This window comes from Aulonocara stuartgranti (genome assembly GCF_965226115.1).
Source record: "Aulonocara stuartgranti genome assembly, chromosome: 3".
NCBI classification, from domain to species: domain Eukaryota; kingdom Metazoa; phylum Chordata; class Actinopteri; order Cichliformes; family Cichlidae; genus Aulonocara; species Aulonocara stuartgranti.
The window spans coordinates 6,756,768-6,776,714 of record NC_138941.1 but is presented as its reverse complement, the minus strand read 5'-3'; the positions used below and the strand labels follow the sequence as shown (position 1 = coordinate 6,776,714).

Here is a 19,947-nt window from a genome sequence, read left to right as displayed (position 1 = left end):
TGGTGGGACAAAACAAACTGGAAGAGGAAGGCGTGGAGGAGGCCATTGCTCTGCACTGCATCATCCATCAGCAGGTCCTTTGCAGCAAATGCCTGAAGTTTGACAATGTGATGTCTATTGTTGTGAAATGCATCAACCAAATCAGATCCAGGGGCTTAAAGCACCGAAGGTTCTGTGCTTTTTTAGAGGAAATGGAGTCAGAATATGGGGATGTGCTCGACTTCACTGAGGTACGTTGGCTCAGCAGGGGAAATGTATTAAAGAGACTTTTTGAGTTGAGAGCAGAAGTGAAGCCTTCATGGAGAAGGATGGAGTTAGTGTTCCTGTGCTAACTGATCCCAAATGGCTCATGGACTTAGCTTTTCTTGTTGATATGACACATGAGCTTAATGTACTGAACAAGACGTTACAAGGCCAGGGGCAACTTGTCAGTGCTGCCTATGACAACGTGAGAGCATTCTCCACAAAACCGGCGCTCTGGAAAGCTCAGCTCTCTCAGACAAACCTTTGCCATTTCCCAGCATGCAAGGCACTCGTGGATGCAGGCACACCATTCAGTGCTGACGAGTATGTTGATGTCATTTTGAGGCTACAGGAGGAATTTGATCACAGATTTGCTGACTTCAAGACACACAGAGCCACCTTTCACATTTTTGCGGGCCCCTTCTCCTTTGATGTGCAAGATGCCCCTTCTGTGCTTCAAATGGAGCTCATTGAGCTGCAGTGCAACTCTGAACTCAAAGCAAAGTTCAGGGAGGTGAGTGGAAAAGCAGACAAGCTTGGACAATTTTTGAGAGAATTGAGCCCTAGTTTCCCTCGGCTTTCCCGAATGTTCAAGCGGACCATGTGCCTTTTTGGTAGCACATACTTGTGCCAAAAGCTCTTCTCCACTTTGAACTTCAATAAGTCCAAGTACAGGTCCAGACTTATAGATGATCATCTTCAAGACATACTGAGGGTCGCAACTGCTTCCTCCCTCAGGCCAAATCTGGCTCGGCTATGCGAGAGGAAACGCTGCCAGGTCTCTAGCAGCAAGGAGTAAGCAAGAGAAGCCATGTTCAGAAGAACAGTTCATTTTCTCCAGTGTTCCATTCATGTTCAGAAGAAGGTTATAGAACTGTTAATACAGACATTTCAATCTAAATACAGCAGATATAGAAGACTGAAAAAAACACAAGTTCACTGACTAAAAATATCTTATTATTATTTTATTTATGTATTACAGATTGATTTATTTTCTTATTAATTCTTAATTTGTTTATTTATTTTTCATATTTTGTGTTAAAAAAAAAAAAAAAAGAGATTTGAGAAGATTGGAATTTTTTAACCATGCCTTTCTTGTGGAAAACCTAATGCGGCCCAGCCTCACCCAGACTCTGCCTGCAGCGGCCCCCAGCTAAATAGAGTTTGAGACCCCTGTCCTACACCATAAATCAGTAAGAGAGGGTACGACCTCTCTCATGGCCCCAAGTGGTGTGTGCATGCCAGAGCACTCTGGAAGGTACACAGAGTCTTTACAGACTACTACGGATCAAACCTCTATCATCATGCAATCGATTATACAACTCTAAGCATATATGAGTAAATATTTCTAAGCATAAATGACAATCAACAATATAAACCTTACAGCTGGTTTTAATAACAGAATTCATTTGTTTCTCAAATGAGAAAGAGCTATCGAGAAACACTCCTAAATCTTTAGTTCTGAACTTTTCCAGTGGGCAAAGGTCAACATTATTAGATAATGCTAATTCTTTTCCTTTACATTATAACAATGTGAGGAGTTAATGCTAAGTATACTGCCATTGGCGGCTAATTCTAATTAGGGGTGCATAATTATTAGTAGCTAATGCTAATATCGTTTTCTCTTCCCTTTTAACAATGTGAACAGCTAGTGCTAGGTAGGCTGATGCTAGCAGCTAATGCTAATTTGACGTGAATTAGCATTATATTAGTGAGGCGTTAATGCTAAGTAGGCTGCCATTAGTGGCTAATGCTAATTTTAGATGAAAAAGCATTAGCAGCTAATGCTCATATTGTTTTCCTTTGCTTTGTAAGAATGACAGCAGCTAATGATACGAAGTCTACCATTATTAACTATTGTTAATTTGATGTAAATTAGCATTATCTGATAATGGTAACCCTTTTCCCCTGCATTATAACGATGTCAGGAGTTAATGCTAACTAGGCTGCCATTAGGGGCTAACTATAATTAGGTGAATAATTATTAGCAGCTAATGCTAATATTGTTTTCCCTTCCCTTTTAACAATGTGAGCAGCTAATTCTAATTTGATGTGAATTAGCATTATATTAGTGAGCAGTTAATGCTAAGTAGGCTGCCATTATTAACTAATGCTAATTTGACGTGAATTAGCATTATGTGCTAATGCTAATACTGTTTTCCCTTTCTTTATACAACTTGAGCAGCTATTTCTAAGTAGGCCACTTTTCTCTGCTAAGGATTTGTGTGACCATGATAGAAACTCTGATGAGCTAATGCTGCTAAGCTAATGCTGTTTGTGGGCCCTGTTAGAATCAATATTTCATTCTCATTCTGTTGTTTGAGAACAATAACAGAAAAATGTGCACTTGAGAACAAATTTATTGTGAATTCAGCTGTGAATGTAGAGCTTGTCATTATTTAAGCTTCCATTTCCAAATGTTAGCTGACACTTTATTAGGTACACTGGTATCTATATCAGGTACACCTGTGACCTAAATGTTCCTGCAAACAGACTCCTTGGAGACCCCTACATAAATATCCATGAACTTTCCAGCTAGACTAGTGTGTCTGTCCCTGAAAATATTCCTGCATGTGTGATTGTTCATGTGTCATCTGCAGGAAACAAACAGGAAGTGAGTGAAAGACACAGGAAATGTTTCCAGCTCTTCCTCCTCTATCAGATTTTCTCTCCATACCTGAGAGTGTCCAGTCTCCAGCCTGGATCCTTCAGTCCAGCCGATAGCAGCTTCATTCCTGAGGGACCTGGATGATTGTAGCTCAGGTCCAGCTCTCTCAGGTGGGAGGGGTTGGAGCTCAGAGCTGAGGCCAGAGAAGTACAGCCTTCCTCTGTGATCAGACAGCCTGACAGACTGCAGACACACAAAACAACAATCTATCTGTCAACAGTTGTTTTCTCTTTGTCACAATAACATCTATCCATCCATTGTAACTTTATTTATAAGTGACAATACCCAACAGACAACAACAGTCATCTGAAGCTGTTTAACAGTGTAAGGTAACCGCCTCCACTGTGAGCAGCACTTGGTGATGGTGGGAAGAAGAACTCCCTTTGACACAAAGATCCTCCCAGTGAAAACAGGCTCCAGGAGGAGCATCTACCATGACTGGTTGCAGGGTGAGGGGAAAGAGAAGAGATGAGCTCAGAGAGACAAGAACAAAACAGAGAGACAAAAGTTAAGGACACGCAGTAGTGACATATAAAAGCATCAGGAGTGAAAAGTGGGGAGAAGAAAGCAGAGCATCATGGGAAGTCCACCAACAGCCTGAGCCTATAGCAGCATAACTAAGGGATGGTTCAGGGTCACCTGATCCAGCTCGAACTATAAGCTTTATCAAAAAGGAAAGTTTGAAGCTGATCTTCAAAGTAGAGAGGGTGTCTGTCTCCTGAACTCAAACTGGGAGCTGCTTCCACACCCAGTCCAACATAGCCAGGCTTTCTTTGCTGCTTTGACAAAACCTCAAATCCCAGTCAGAGATGATGAGCATCATCACAGTGATGATCATTTCTCTGTAACCCAGGCTTTCTGCTTCAGGATCTGTGCACGCTCACAGAACAAGGAGACCTTTAAACATCATTTCACTAAATGGATGGACTGAGCTCAGCCTACAGATGAACTGGTGCCAGAGATCATAAAGAACATCAAACAGTCAAATTCAACACTTTAATGGAAATATGAGATTAATGCTGCAGACAATCATGAACCTGCTGAATTCATGAACATCAAGAATGCAGCGAGTGGTAAAATAAAGATTTGACCTCAGTGTGCTCAGTGTTCCTGTCTATTCCTAACATATTCCTAACATGATAGCTGCACTTTAGAGCTCTAAAACTGGAACTGACACGTTTAAACTCTACATGTTACTCAGTACATTCAGTTCTGACACTCGCCCACAGTCCAACAAAGGAAACATGGAGATCACATCAGTTTGTCATCAAAGTCTAATTATTAGGGCAACTTAACCTGTTATAATCTCGTTAACTCATTAACTGATTAACATCAGCAATTATTTTAATCACAGTTTTTAAAATCATGATTATTGTGAAAGTGCTCACTGGCTCTGAATATAAAAGCCATGGGTCACAGGAGGGATGTTGATCAGTGCTGGCTTGAAATGGGCGTCATTATGCATCTCAGCCAATGGGAGCATTGAGGGTGGGCCTAATACTACTGCAGCGCTCACATGACCCAGGACAGAAAGAAAGGGGCGGGGACAGAAACATGGAGACAGGTGCAGATCTTTGACATGTTCATTTTAAACTGTTCCAGGAGGCAGTGTTGATACAACTAAAGTTATCTGTTGTTGAAGAAGTCGGTCTGAGGAACGTTCTTAGGATCAACAAATGACGGCATGTATGAGCCTCAAGACGCACCGTCCAGGTACACACCAGCTCACTCCTTGGCGGCCGCTTATCGGGGCCTGGAACCTGGGGCTCGCTCGGACCACTTCGGAGGTGGGGTGCCCCCGGCCTCTCGGCCTGGGGCTCGGTCACTCAGGCACAGCTGGCTGCCGGCGGAGCTCACGGGCGCGTCACTGCAACTCCCCCTGGCTTCTGCTCCGCGGCTGCTGAGTGAACCCTCATCTGGGACTCTCCTCAGCTCTTGCTGGGACAGTGGCGCGGCTGCCCCTCTGTTGGTTTTCCATGGTCTCTTGTGTTCTGGGGGCCTCTGGATGTCTGGAGTTTTGATCTCCTCCATACCTGCTTCATACCCTGGAGGACGGGGCTGTGGCCCCCCCACACTCCCTAGCAGATCGTTACATGGAGAAACCTTTGGAATACAAGCATGCTGATCCACACAGGTATGCACACGGGTGTTCACTGCTCGTAGACTTAAATTACACCTTTCTTGGCTACTACTTCGAAGCACATCTGTCCTGCGTGCTGCACAACAACATTGAATATTTAGTATTTACTGCTGTTTACACTTAGCTAGATTAATGCGATGGTGTTGTGTTTAGTATGTTGCTTTGTTTTTTTTGTTTTTTTTGTCTTCTATTCTTCTCTCAACAGGTGATCCAGGAGATTTTTTTTTCTCCCCCCTTTCTCACTGTCCCTCTCCCCTTCTGTTTTTCCTTTCCTTCCTCTTTCTTTCTCCCTTTCCTATCTCTCACTCATGTCTGTCCCGTCTGTAACATCTGAAAATAAAATATAATAAATAATAAAAACAAAGATCGACCAAATGGACCAATACGGCAATGCCACGAAGATCCATTTGGCAAAGTAAATCCATTGGGTATCCTTGTTGGTCTTCAGACAACAATTCTGATGGCTAAAGAACCAAATGGGACAGGCAAAAAAAAAAAAAAAGACGCAGCGTCACAAGAAGAACACATGAGCTGTAGAAAAAGGAGAGACTACGAAAGCCACGGGGTTACAACATGAACATGCTTGATCAGAGTGTGATTGTGAACAGGAGGAAGACTCAGCTGAGAACAGAGTGGTGGATACAGAGCAGAGCCCACCATCAGTACAGAGGCCTGTCCATTAGAGTGCTGCTCCAACATGCAGCACATGTACTTGGCCACAGCTGCAACATCTGTACCTGTGAAAGCTTCTTCTCTGTTGCTGCTCATATTGTGCAGAAGAAGAGAGTTTCTTTATCATCAGAAAATGTCAATGAGCTTGTGAGTCCTAGCAGCTGGCTCGGTGCAGAGGAGGAAGAACATGTCAAGTCAGAGGAAGATAAATGCAGTTCATGTTGTCAACTCAACCTGGACTATTGAAAGAGTTTTTCTTTGTTTTGTTTCTGACTGAGATTCTCCAAAGCAGTGGCGTGTCTAGAAAATTTTTGTTGGGGGGGCCAGGTAGGGGCACAGATTTGGAGAAGGGTGGCAGATTTAATTGGCAGATAATGTTTAAAAAAAAAATTCTACCAACCCTTAACCATAATTCAATAATCCTATAAACCTAATAACCAAATGCACTTTTAACTCTTATTAGAATGAGATTTTAACCACTACGGTGCAAAGTTTTTAGATACTGCGTTGATAAAGTACAAGAGATACAATCAGTGCTTTGTCAGTGTTTACTCAGCAGTCAAGGACAGCAATATTTGCATAGTATTTTTACTGACATATAGTGCACATATGTTTTGGGCAAAAACATTTTTGAAAATTAAAATACGAACATTTGTAACAAACAATTGACAAATTAGCCAATGCCAATGCAAAACTTTATCTGCCTGTTAAAAAAAGAAGATAATCTTCTCACAAACTGGTGTTTGATTTTGAAACAGGAAAAAAGTGGGGAAACAACTGAAAAGACTAACATTTGAATGAAACCTGAAAGCAAGTAAATACTTTCTATGCTGCCTTATGGTAAACTTTGGTAATATTGATAAAGAACAACACTGGCTGATGATAAAATACAGTCAGCTGGCATGGTGACACTACCAGTATTAACCTGCAGGGCTGGACTGGGACAAAAAATCGGGCATTTTGACTACAGACCGACCCACCAGGTAGTAAAGCCATAAAGACTTTGAATGAAAACAAATGCTGTTGTGACAGTGATGTACAGTCTTGTTGGTATATGTATGATTTCTATACATTTTACGTCAGATAAAAACTTTGGTTGTAAGATTTAGATAATTATTTAATAAAAACTAGGTATTTTAAATGAGAATAAGAAAGAAAAGTATTTCTTTGTGCCCACCTTTCCCTGTTAATGCCCTACCTGGCCCCCTGGCAAAACTTTCCTAGACCCGCCCCTGCACAGTTACCAGCTGTCAGCTACATAAAAAAGGATCCTGGTGTTATTTGTCTCTCAGAAACAGTTCATAACTTCCCTTCAACTCATTCATGTGAACTAAAAGGTAAACCTGTTTCTCCATCACCTGTTCAGCTCTGATGATTCAGTAAGGACATCTCCTGGTTTCATCTTCATGTTTCCCTCTCACCACATATCTAAACAGACATCATGACCAGCAGCTTTACAGCTGTGGCTCCAGCAAACATCAGCTGATACTAGAAATTAATATTAAATACATTCTAACAACAGCTGATCAAGCTTAAATGTGCTGCTGTTGTTTAGCGCAATATCCGCTGGTTTCCTCTTTCTGGCGCAAAGTGGGCGATAAACAAACAAGAGAGAAAAGCCGATCAGCTGATCATTGATCAGTTTCATGATTGAAGTAGCAACAGGAGAGGGAGGGGGAGAGAATGAGAGAAGAGGCAGCTGTGCAGCGTAACGACAGAATAAATCCAGCTTTGTGTCTTTTTCCATTCTAGCTGAAGTTCGGGACAAACTGCGTCTCTTCTCAGCTCAATACGAAACGTGTAATATTTTCTCTGATTGAGGGACCATTCCATTTTTTTAAGGAGCCGTTGGCAACTCTACTAACTAACCTTATGAATAAAATAAAGTTCACTATCAGTAACATCATAGCACCCACCCAGCTGTATAAAAACTCCGTCAAACTGGCTAGAACGCAGTATGAGTTATTGCAACTGACAGTAAAAAGTCAGCAACATGAAAATAAACTCCACCTAAACTTAGTTTATATCTGACCCAGATAGACTGCAGGTCATAACTTCTTACCTGAAGTTCAGTTCACCTGACACTCGGACTGGCGGCTGCTTCGGGTCTCTCCTCCTGCCTCCCCTTCCCTCATCCACCTGTTGCCTCTGTGGAAGCCCCGTCATAGCCACCACCAAACAACGGAGTTATTTCTACACATCGACCTGCATCTGGCCAATCCACCACCTCTCATTGTTCATGCCATTACAAAAAAAAATAAAAAAATAAGTCACTGGGGATATGCCCGATGGCCAGTCCAGCTATGTTAACCTGCAACCAAATCTGCAGCTCCATACAGCAATGTTACGACTTAGATTATATCTTATAACTCATAACTCTTATGTTAGCTGCCCTCAGTAGCATACTGTCTGAAATATTCCACGGCTGCAATAATTCTTTAAGTGTTATTTTTTCCTTGGTATTCTAATTTCACCGAAGTTTACTAAACTCAACAAACTTGATATTACTTACCGGGACATTTATTCTGTCCTCATTTTCTTTCACCGAAAAATTGTTTCCTGCAGTGCCATCTTTCGCGCTTGGCTCTCCTACCTTTGCTAACGTGATGCGCATAGCGCAGAAGCGATGCTGCATTCACTTACACTCGGATATCTGAGCGTCACCGTGAAAACATAATCGGACATTTGATATTTGATTGAATTTTATTGTTTTGCCTTTGGGGTGGCACCTGGGGTGGCCAGTCTGGTTTGGGGGGTGGCCTGTGCCCCCCCAGGCCACCCCGCTGGACACGCCATTGCTCCAAAGGAAATCCAGCACAAACACACACTTCACACACTCAAAGTCCTGCACAGTAAATGAGCTGATGAGCGTTTGTGCTGCTGCCTGATAACAGAACAATAGTTCTGCTGCTTCCTGTTCTGCAAACACACATTTATAAATGTTCACTTGCTGTTGATCAAAGGTATGTTGGTGGCTCTGGACGCTGAGGGAACTTTGTAAAAAACTAGATCAAATGTTAACGTCCTGGCAGAGGCAAAGAACTTTGATTTGATATTTGATTAGATTCATGTTTCAGCTCAGACTGACAGAAATATTTGAACTGCTGCTGTGTTAAAGGGAACACTGCTGTTAGAAAGCACCTGATCTGTTTCTGCACACTGAATGTTGCACTTCTCACACTGCAGTACTATTAAAATAAGTACACAATGCACTACTTTTGAACTCATGATTGAATGTTGCTGTAACAAAGCCATTAATGTGATTCAAAGTGTTCATGGTTTCCCAGCACAACAAATGATTGCACAAGTGTGACTGATCCACTTTCTAATGTGTGTGTAGCCCACACTGTGTCACTGTGTCACAGGTGAGTCTGTGTGTCCAGTTTCTATGAGGACAACAGGATATAGTGACTGAGTCCAGCAGCTTAAAGTCTGACTCCATCCTCCATTTAAATAACTCACAGCAACAACTGAATAGCTTTGCCTTTGTGTAGCTGACACTTCATTTTAATGTCCTTCTATTCTGGTTCATCTGATCTCAGTTTCTATAAGCACACAGGTTTCATCAGGACTCTATGACCTCAGTAATCTTTGCTGGGCCTTAATGCTCTGAACAAAGCTGCACATCACAAGACTAAATAGAAATGAATCAGTCTTTCATTCCCACTGCTGTTTGACTTCAGCTCTCAATGTCCCACCATAACCCATGGAAAGAATTACTGTCCATCCAGGCTGCTGAACATGAAGCTGAAGAAGGTGGAGTATTGTGAGGGCTGATGGAGATGATGATGAGGAATCCAGGAGCAGTGGGTGGATGGCAGCATCAGCATGAAGGATCAGTGTGAGAACACATCATCATCCACAGAGGAAACCAGTCTGAGTGTCTGACGCTCTTGTTAGACAGACGCAGTCCCAGCACTTAGCTTGTCTGCTAGTTAGCTGAGAGCTAACTCACTTGTACATTGAATACCAAACTGTGTAAACCAGGGGTGTCAAACATATGGCCCGTGGGCCAAATCCAGCCCTTGACATAATTTCATATGTCAAATATTGATGAATTTTCAGGCTTGCTGATAATCAATGTGAGCACGGCTGAGATTTTATTCTGATGAGCAAACCATGTGGCCAAACACTTTAAGAGACAGACTGGGATCATACCATTATGTGAAAGAAGACATGTCCCATAGACAGCAAGGGTAGTGGTAGAGACCAGTACACAGAGAAATGGGAGCTGTACTGAAATGCAAGCGTGTCAGGAAAGAGTGAAAAGGCAAAATGAGCAGCATCTGGCTGCATTTCAGTGATATTGGAGACCACAAAGCTGAGTGCAACATTTATACAGGAGATATACAGGAGACGCTGAGAGCAGAACTGATAAAATTAGGAGCTGGCTAAAGTGAGACCCATTTTTATTTCCACCCATTTTCCATTGTGGAGGACAAAAGGTTTCAAACTGGTCCAGGTCTTAAACCTCACGTGTTCTTCCTAATAGCAGTAAATGGATAGAAATAAGGCTTTTATGAAAACACTGAATAAAACTTGCTGCCTTTAAAAAGACTAAATGTACAGTTCAGTATTGAATACTACATAAAATAAACTATATATAAAGTGTGTCTGAATGGCAGAGATGCAGAAATATGTGCATGTAGCACAGAGCCACGGCTCAGTGTCTGAATGAGTCTCACAGACCTGAATGTGCTGTTGAAGCCATTTATAATTATAACGTAATTCTTTACTCGTTTGATCTGCTCCTTACCACAAGCCACCAGACGTGGAAGGTTTTGGACTTTTAACTATATTTTCTGAAGTTTTACAACTTTTCTTACTGTTAAAAACCTCGTTATGGCCATTCATGCTGTACAAAGTAATTAGACATGTGTGGTATCTACAGAAACGTCAGAATCTCAGCTAAAAGTTCACAAAACCATCTCAACAACCACCAAACAGCTAAAACAGCAGGTGAACAGATTACACAAAAAAGATGTAAACACAAATCCCCCTGATCATCTGTTTTTTAAACATGAAGCGTAGTTCTGGACGTTCATTTACTGCTGGTTCAGTGAATTTTGGTTGGACAGTGATGAAACCTGCAGCCTCAGAATCTGTGAGAAGTCTGCTTTCAGCACGCAACAGCATTGTTGTGTTGTGTGGATTCACCTCTGCAAACTCATCACTGTTTCACCATCATGTTTCTACTTAGACAATAACAAAGGAAGCAGTTCCCAGGAACTACTTCCTGTCTTGTTAACATAAGAGTATGTTGCCCTTCAAAACACCTCCACTTCTCCTCTTATTAGAGGACTGCCTTATTATTAATCTGCTAATTCTGTCGATGAAAGAAAAATGCTTGATCTCACCTGAGAGTTTCCAGTGTACAGTGTGGACTCTTCAGTCCTTCAGACAGAAGCTTCACGCCTGAATCCTTCAGGTTAATGTTACTCAGGTCCAGCTGTCTCAGATTAGACGTCTGAGAGCTGAGACCTGAGGACAGAGCTTCACAGCTTCTCTCTGACAGGTCACAGTGACTCAGTCTGAAAAATAACAGATAAACAATTACAAAAATAAAACACTTATGTTGAAGTGTAATGAGATACTATTATATTTAGCAATATTTAATCTTGTTTTGTCAGGAAACTGAGCACTGATGCAGAGCAACATGTGGAGAGAATCAGAGGAGAAGAAGTGAAGAGAGAACAGCAGTAAAACAACACTGAATTGTTCAGTGTGCTTTTGATATCAACAGAATGTGTCAAATGTCTTTATTTTGTATTCATTTTGTTAGAATTGATGATTATCACTTAGATAACAACCACAGGCCAGGTCTAGATGGCACTTTGGTGACAGTTACACCCAGAAATATTTCAGAAATGTGGACAATTTGTGCTCCAGTGTATTCAGTATTGAACAACCTGAGTACCGATGACCACTTAATAGTTTTGATATTTTATTTGAGTTGTTCCCACCTGATCTGTGTTAACTAGAATAAACATTTAAAAACCAAAGCTATGATCACATATGTACTTACAGAGCTTTGTTGGAGGCTTTGACCACTGGCAGCAGCCTCAGTAGAGCCTTTTTAAAGGCTCATGTTCTCACTTAGATCATTTATTTCTACTTACATTTCTTTCTGGGAAAAATGGGGATTACTTTGAAAACAGGAACTATTTTCCCCCAAAATCAGCTCTGGATTAGTAAATCATTCAAACATCTTCTCAGTCAGAAGAAGCTGTCTTGTTATGAGGGAGAGAAGAAAAAGATCGAGGCACAGAAACTTGTTGAAAGAGAGATAAAGCAGCTAAAATCAGGTCTAAAAGTAAAGCAGAGCATAGGTTGAATAAAGGACACTCAAGGCTGGCTTGGAAAGGAATGAAGTCCATGGTGGAGATGCAGAACAAGGAGCAAAGATGAATGTGATGCTGAATCAGCAGAAGACTTGGACTCATTTAATTCCATTTTTGATATCATTGATTTCAATGAAGAGCTTTGTGATTGTAGCAAAGGGCTGGTAGCTCTGAGAGTCCCACTGATGAGGCGTTTGTGAAGGTTCGCAGTCATCTAAAGAGCTTAGAAAAAAGGCATCTGGACATCTTTAAGTTTCTTGAAGACGTTTCACCTCTCATCCAAGAAGCTTCTTTATTTCTAAGGTCAAATGGTGGAGAGTCCCAGATTAGCCTGTGTACAAACAGACTTCAGCCATATGAGAGTGAGTGTGAGTGAATGAGAGCACACACAGGACACTCTGATCTCTGAATGTGTGTGACGCAGTGAAAAAGAGGATTGTACTGGATATACTGTGACTGACAAACAGAGTTTAAAGAGAAAGGTGTTTGGATTAAAATGGATTATGCTAAAGTGAACGTGCTAATGAAATCTGAACTGACTGAAATGTGAAGTGAAGATCATTCAGATGTAAAAGAGAGAGAAACTGATAATAAGGTGGGGCTGAAGATCAGTGAAGGGCATGTAAACACCTGATTGGTTGAGTAGATATCAGATCGACAGTTTCACAGTTTTCCCTGTGGATTATAACTTTAAGAAGATGTGACATTCATCAAGGAATCCTGCTCTCCAGATTATTTCCATGAACACTGAGCTGGATCACATCTACAGTGCTGGAAGTGCCCGTCTCACCACCAACCTCTCTGTGCACATTCACTTTTCAACCCTTTGTGAGACACTAAAGGTGTAAATCTGAGTATTTATCTATGTTAGTGCGAACACCTCTAATAGGTTGGTTTAGTCTTTCCAAGTCATATCTTCCCTTAGATCTGCGGTCCAGGCTCCTAAAATCATCCTAGTTTTACAAGCACTACAATCTAGAGGAGAGCTGCACTACCAGGTGTGACTGATGAGATCTGACCTGCAAGGATACTCATGTTTATGTGTATCAGGACAAGCAGGGAAGACCTGGACATCAACTCTGTCAGGCTGCCTGAGTCCTCTCACCCACATCAGCTCAGAACTCTGCATTATCTACTGAGTCAGACTCAGAGGATCAGGGATCAGAAGTTCTACAAAGAGTAGAACCAGACTTCCTGTATAGAGGTGTGTGGGCCTACTGATCCACAGTGTCAGCACAACTAAAACATGTGACTGACCTCAGAGTTTCAAATCGACATCGTGGATTCTCCAGAAGAACACACAGCTGCTTCACTCCTGAATCCTGCAGGTTGTTGTAGGTTCCACTCAGGTCCAGCACTCTGGGATACGAGGGGTTGGACTTCAGCGCTGCTACCAGATAATCACAGCTGATCTCTGACAAATCACAGCCAAACAATCTGTATGAAGAATGAAAGATGTAAGTTTATTAGACAAAGTGTGAGCTTGAAATCATTCAGTGTTTCATCATCTGTTCAGAGCTGAATAAGGTTCAGAATGTAGAAGTTTAGAAAATGGAAACTCCAAACAGCTGAAGCCAACAGGAAGCAGCTTCAAACAAACACAAGAGAAAAACCTCGGAATGTTTCACATTAAAGTCGTACATTTGTCATAAAAACAGGAAAAATTCGTGTTTTTCCTTCAAGGTACAACGTGGCTTCACTTTTAAAGGTGAAGTGTGAAAGAAATGGACATATTTGAAGTCCAACACCTTTTTTCCAGTCACATTATTAAAGCAGACAAACTACAAGATCATTTTCATTCCAACAAGTCATCTTCTGACCCTTTATTATTGTTATTATTCAATATTTATGGAGGATGTTTTTAAATTAGGCTCAATTATGTGACAGACATTTCATCCCATGTCAGTTTGGCCTCATCCTGGGCCGGATTATCCAACACACACTCTGACCACAGGCCCAGGGGCCACGCACAGCTGGGCTCCATCCAAGAGACAGGAAACAAACCAACACAATAATAAAAAGCACCATGTGATCTTCTTACATCTTCAAGACAAACATAGTAAAAACATGAGCATATATGTTTCCTGATAAAATGATGTGACAGGTAGAACAGAGTAAAGTGGTGGTGTTACAGTCTTTCTCCCCTCTGCTGCCGAGGCTGTTAGTCTCCACTAACAGATTTCCACTCATGAAAAAGCTCTGGCTGCTTCATTTCTCATCTCATATCAGAGACTTTAAGGCTTCAGTGAAGCTGTACTGTGATGATTCCTTTCCATATTCAGCCCAATGTGCTCTGTATTGTTTTATGCAGGTCATCTAAACAGGGATGAGCAGCTCATTTCAATATAAAAGGTTAGAACTGTAAAGAAAACAAACAGAGCTCATAAACTGAAACTGATTTCATTTTTCAGCTGGAACATTTTAGTCATTCCTTTTTCAATAGATACATGATATTTACAGTAAGTCTTATCATTCCCCTTTTCCCTGCCAGTCACCGCCAATGTTCCCTCTAATGTTTCATGTGTCTGAGCAAACACACAAACTCCCTGAGCGTCCCTTGGACCACTGTGAGCAACAGCAGACGTGTGCACTGTGGTCACGCCAGCATCTTATCCATCCAAGTTACATGGTTTATTAAAGTAATCAAATTACAGCATTTACATTTATGTTAGACTACTTTTAATTAACTGTTTTAGCCCACTTACTATGAAAATTAAAAACAACCTTGTTCATGACCTGTAGCATGTTAACACTATTGGAAGTAAAAATAACTTGAACTCCAATTTTGAAAACACAACTTTATTTTTTCTATTTTTATAAAGCTCTGACTTGTATTATGAGTCTGTGGTCTGGGAGAGAGTCTGTAACTCTGTCTGCAAAATACAGGATATAATGACCAATGTTGGGCAATTAATTATATAGTTACTTCTTCAAAAAAGTTACTGAGTTTTGCAAACAACAAAGTTTGTTGCAATAAATACTGAATACTATCATTGTTATAAACAACAATACTATTCAGGAAGAAAACCAAACATTGCAGACATTTTATCATAACTCTGGTTTTACGTGGCCGATCAACACAATTTAAAAACTGGTATAAAGTCCACACTTTGTCCGTCAATTGTTCCGTCTGTCCTGCTCACATCTCCAATGGTTGTACACGTTGTCATTAATGTGGCTTCACCTCATCATCAGCCACTTTGCTCGCTATAACACCGGTGTTGGCTAAACATCTCCAGGGCCTGTCTCTGTGCAGCTTTTAATCTGATGTTAATAAGGTAGAAATGGAGGAAGAAGAAAATGACTTCATCAATCAACATGCAGCTACCAACCCAAATGGTGAGGTGGTGGTTAGTTATTACTGTTGTTTATGATCCCCTACATTATCCTACATTCAAATATATTCTCCAGCTACAATAGTGTTGTGTTCCTAAAAGGATTTCATGAATGTGTTATTGTTCATGTCACATCTGTATGAAACAAAGAGGAAGTGAGGTTTATCCTTCATGATCACAAACTGTTCCAGCATGTAAACCTGAGATCTGTGTGGAGCAGCTGACCTGTACGATGTGCTCAACACAAACATTATTTACCATCAGTTACTGTGTGGCTGAACCACGTGGGTGTATGAAACATCGCTTTCAGTTTTAATAGCACATGGCAACATTCAGACGTGAATCTATACAGTAACACTTTGATTTGTTACAGTGAGGAGACTGTTGAAGGAACGATGAGGGGAAACTGTAACAGCAGCAACAGAAACCAGGAGACAAAGCTGAGGTCTGGGTTCATCTATGCTACACACAGCCTCCTGCTCCTGGACTTTAGTAAACACATAAATGTCTCCAAGTACACTTACTTCAGAAACTCTATTAAACTCATTACAAGTTTACTTCAGCTTTAAATTACTCACAACATCAGCACACATGAGTAAACAAAGTAACTCACAGCTACTGTTCAAGTTTAGTCATCTTTAATACAAATATACCTCATTATTATGAATCTCACAGCTACCTGCTCATTGAACTGAACAATAATTCTGTTTGACCATTAAAACAAAATATGCGACTGTAAAAAAATCTTCAGACAGTAATTAAGAATCTCCTAAGCAATCCAAAGATAAAGAAAAGTTCACCTGCCAATTCTATAAAGCTTGGTTGTTTAAACAATGATATCATTTAATATGTTTGGATCCTGACCTGAGAGTTTCCAGTGTACAATGTGGACTCTGCAGTGCAGCAGACAGAAGCTTCACCCCTGAATCCCGCAGGTCATTGTTACTCAGGTCCAGCTCTTTCAGACTAGAGGGCTGGGAGTTGAGAACTGAGGACAGAGCATCACAGCTTCTCTCTGAGAGGTTACAGCCACTCAGTCTGGAAGAAAATAAACAAACAATTAAATCAGTCAAATGAAACATTTTTAATGCCAGCATGCAATACAATTATTGGTTAACTGAATAGCTTCATTAAAACACAACTCTTCTTCTATAGCAGCACTTACTCCTTGTAAGCTCCACCTGCTCCACCATCTGAGTCAGAAGACATGAAAACAAACTGTAAATCTAGTAGAAACATGATTGGAAATCTTCTCAGATCCATTTGTACATTTAGAGCCTGATCCTGAAATATAGCAGCACGGACATTCACAGCAGCAAAGGGTTCTTGCTGATCTGAGCTGGCTTGGCCCTGGCTTATTGAAGATTAAAGAAAGCGGAATCAGCTGTTCAAACCCCCACAAGGCTGCCCGCTGTGACTAAAACAATGGGACGGGTCGTGACTTCTCAAAATGGGTTCATTGAACGCAGCACGGATAAGATCTTGAAGAAGCTCATGGCGGTCGTGAGTTCTCAGACTTTGCTCTTTGAGCGCAAAACCGATAACCTCTCGGAGAAGCTCGTGGCTCTCCAACGGGAGATTGGGAGACGAGTGACGGACTGTTAGATCAGCTGTGAAATTGACATGCAGTTGTTCGCACCAAAGAAAGCCACAATCATCTCATGCGGCTAACATACCGGCGCCAGTTGTGGTCTCAAGGCTGAACATAACAAATCTCACCCTGATAACAGACGGTGTTTAGACTGTTCCTTCCCATCCTAAGCAGGCTTATCCCCTCCCGGTGCAGACGGTGGGTCGAGGGGACCAGCGCAAATACTGCAGGCCCGGGTGCGCTGTCTACACCGGCTGTCTCTCACCTTTTACCCATCCCTGTTGGAGCTCAGTCTGGGAGGAGTTCTTTTTTCTCCTCATCTTTCCTGATGTTGTGCATTTTCTGCTGTTCGGTTCCGAGTCGCTGCTCTAGCGGCTGACCGGCCAGCTACCTAGCCTGACCCGTCTCCCCAATGTGATGTTTGTGTATTGTATGTATGGTTGGAAAGCTCAGTATCCTAATTGCCCCTTGAAAATAAATACAGTGTTCTGAATCTGAATCTGAAAAGATTACAGAAGACGACTCTGTTCAGTAAATATTACGCTCATGCTGTCACGAAATACCAAAGGTAGGTAAAACTCTGGTTGTTGCAGCCATCCAGTATGACATGCTTTGTACTGTCCTGCTGCAGTTTGTGACACCTGGTTGATGAGTTGTGAAGGATGATGAAACAAACACTTCACTCAATGTTTGTCTTCTAAACTGGATGTAATTTGGGCAGCCGAGAGTTTTTCTTAATCTATCCCAGCTGCAAATAGGAACAACAAATAAATAACTTTACCCACTTGGATCCTTATCATTCAAGATTGTGAAAAGATTCTCTACTCAGAGAATACTGGAGATTTTAGATGAGAGAGATGGAAGATGATGAAGGGGAAGAGTTTTCAGAACTTGAGGCCTTTTGTCTTCACTGTATAGGACAAAGAAGACAGGAAGGGAGGGAGAAGTGAGGAGAATAACACACAGGAAATGGTCTTGGGCAGACTCAAACCAGGCCCTGGAGTCATGACTCTAACCTTCAGTACATGGGTCACCTGCTCAGCCAGGTAAGCTACAGCAGTCAGCAGTGTGTGAGTTAATTTGAAGACAATGATGACTATAAGTCAGGTAAAAAAAATACTATCATCAACCAACAAGGGGAAAACAGTGAGCTTGAATGGCCAAGCTTTGACCAAGGGTGGCTCACTCCTCGGTCTTCTTGCACAAGGAGTGAACCACCCTGCATGGCTATCAATGTGGTGCAACCAAGGCCATCATACAGTACAGGCCATCCAAGCTGATTCTTAACTTTTCCTCCCAGATACCACCTTAGAAATCATCTAGATTAGGATATGTTGGCTGTTCTAGATCCAATCACAACAAACAGAGAGCTGTTGTGTGTCCAAGGTGAACAGGAAGAATATATACATGCATAAAGTCAATAAAGTCAGAAGGTTTGCTTTAGACTGTGCTGCAGTTTATCATCAAAGACAAACAGGCACCATGCTGCCAACAAATGGCATCAAGTCTAACTTGAGGTTTTTTGTTCTTTTTTAAAATCAAGATTACATTTTATAGCAACCACAGCAGAGATGACCAGGGAAGGTGTGCTTGAGGGGATATAGCTACAACAGCTGGTTTCAGACTGAAGATGAACTGAGGTGCTGCACCCAAGTCTGCAGGTTCAGGGAGGGACAAACATCTGCTGCAACCAGATTGGAGTGAGAGGAGAGAGCAGGCCAACAACAACAAAGAAACAACAAACACACTGTGGAAGACCGAAGCAGAGTTTAGTTTAAAGTGGAACTAAGGATGTTTCTCTGGCTGCCAGGATTCACTGAGTAATTCAAATGCTTTCTTTAATGCAGGACCCACCATGCATGTAAAAGCAAGTGTTTCACCAACATTTGTGACTAAAAATAGACCTGCAGTAGAAATGTATCTAGGAGCATGCATGTGAATATAAAGTATCACAACATCAGGCACATGCAGCCTAAGTGTTTAACCCTTTAGAGCCGGTCGGAGCGGGCACGCTCTGTTTTACGTAACTACACTCAACAAAAATATAAACGCAACACCTTTGTTACTGCTCCCATTCCCCATGGGATGGACGTAGAGACCTAAAATTCATTCCAGATACACAATATAACCATCCCTCCCAAACAGTGGTCACAAATCAGTCCAAATGTGTGGTAGTGGGCACATCTGCCATATTGAGATAATCCATCCCACCTCACAGGTGTGCCACATCAGGATGCTGATCTGACATCATGAGTAGTGCACAGGTGTACCTCAGACTGCCCACAATAAAAGGCCACCCTGGAATGTGCAGTTTTTTGCGCTATTGGGGGTCTGGGGACCCAGAACCGGTCAGTATCTGGTGTGACCACCATTTGCCTCATGCAGTGCAACACATCGTCGCATGGAGTCTATCAGATTGTCAATTGTGGCCTGTGGAATGTTGGTCCACTCCACTTCAATGGCTGTGCGAGGTTGTTGGATATTCGTGGGAACTGGTACACGCTGTCGTATACGCCGGTCAAGCACATCCCGAACATGCTCAATGGGTGACATGTCCGGTGAGTATGCTGGCCATGCAAGAACTGGGACATTCTCAGCTGCCATCTGCCCTGAACAATGTGAACCATGATTCATCCGTGAAGCGCACACCTCTCCAACGTGCCAGACGCCATCGAATGTGAGCATTTGCCCACACAAGTCTGTTACGGCGACGAGCTGGAGTCAGGTCAAGACCCCGATGAGGACGACGGGCATGCGGTTTCTGACAGTTTGTGCAGAAATTGTTTGGTTGTGCAAACCAATTGTTCCAGCAGCTGTCTGGGTGGCTGGTCTCAGACGATCTTGGAGGTGAACCTGCTGGATGTGGAGGTCCTGGGCTGGTGTGGTTACACGAGGTCTGCGGTTGTGAGGCCGGTTGTATGTGCTGCCATATTCTCTGAAACGCCTGTGGAGACGGC

The 19,947-nt window shown here is 42.0% G+C and overlaps 2 protein-coding genes across 2 annotated transcripts in view; one reads left to right on the top strand and one right to left on the bottom strand.

Annotated features, from left to right (window-relative positions):
• The window catches only part of LOC309703011 (uncharacterized protein), a gene marked incomplete at its 3' end in the record, with an annotated part of 348,344 nt that overhangs the window by 14,309 nt on the left and 314,088 nt on the right, over window positions 1–19,947 (top strand). The gene's annotated exons all lie outside the window — the stretch shown is intronic.
• Window positions 1–19,947, bottom strand: part of LOC309702412 (protein NLRC3-like) — a 33,409-nt gene that overhangs the window by 5,398 nt on the left and 8,064 nt on the right. The window contains exons 6-8 of the mRNA XM_082527130.1: window positions 16,264–16,437; window positions 11,081–11,254; window positions 2,921–3,094 (exon numbers count right to left, since the gene is read on the bottom strand). Coding sequence (XP_082383256.1) covers window positions 2,921–3,094; window positions 11,081–11,254; window positions 16,264–16,437 — 522 coding nt within the window. The remainder of the gene's footprint in view (window positions 1–2,920; window positions 3,095–11,080; window positions 11,255–16,263; window positions 16,438–19,947) is intronic.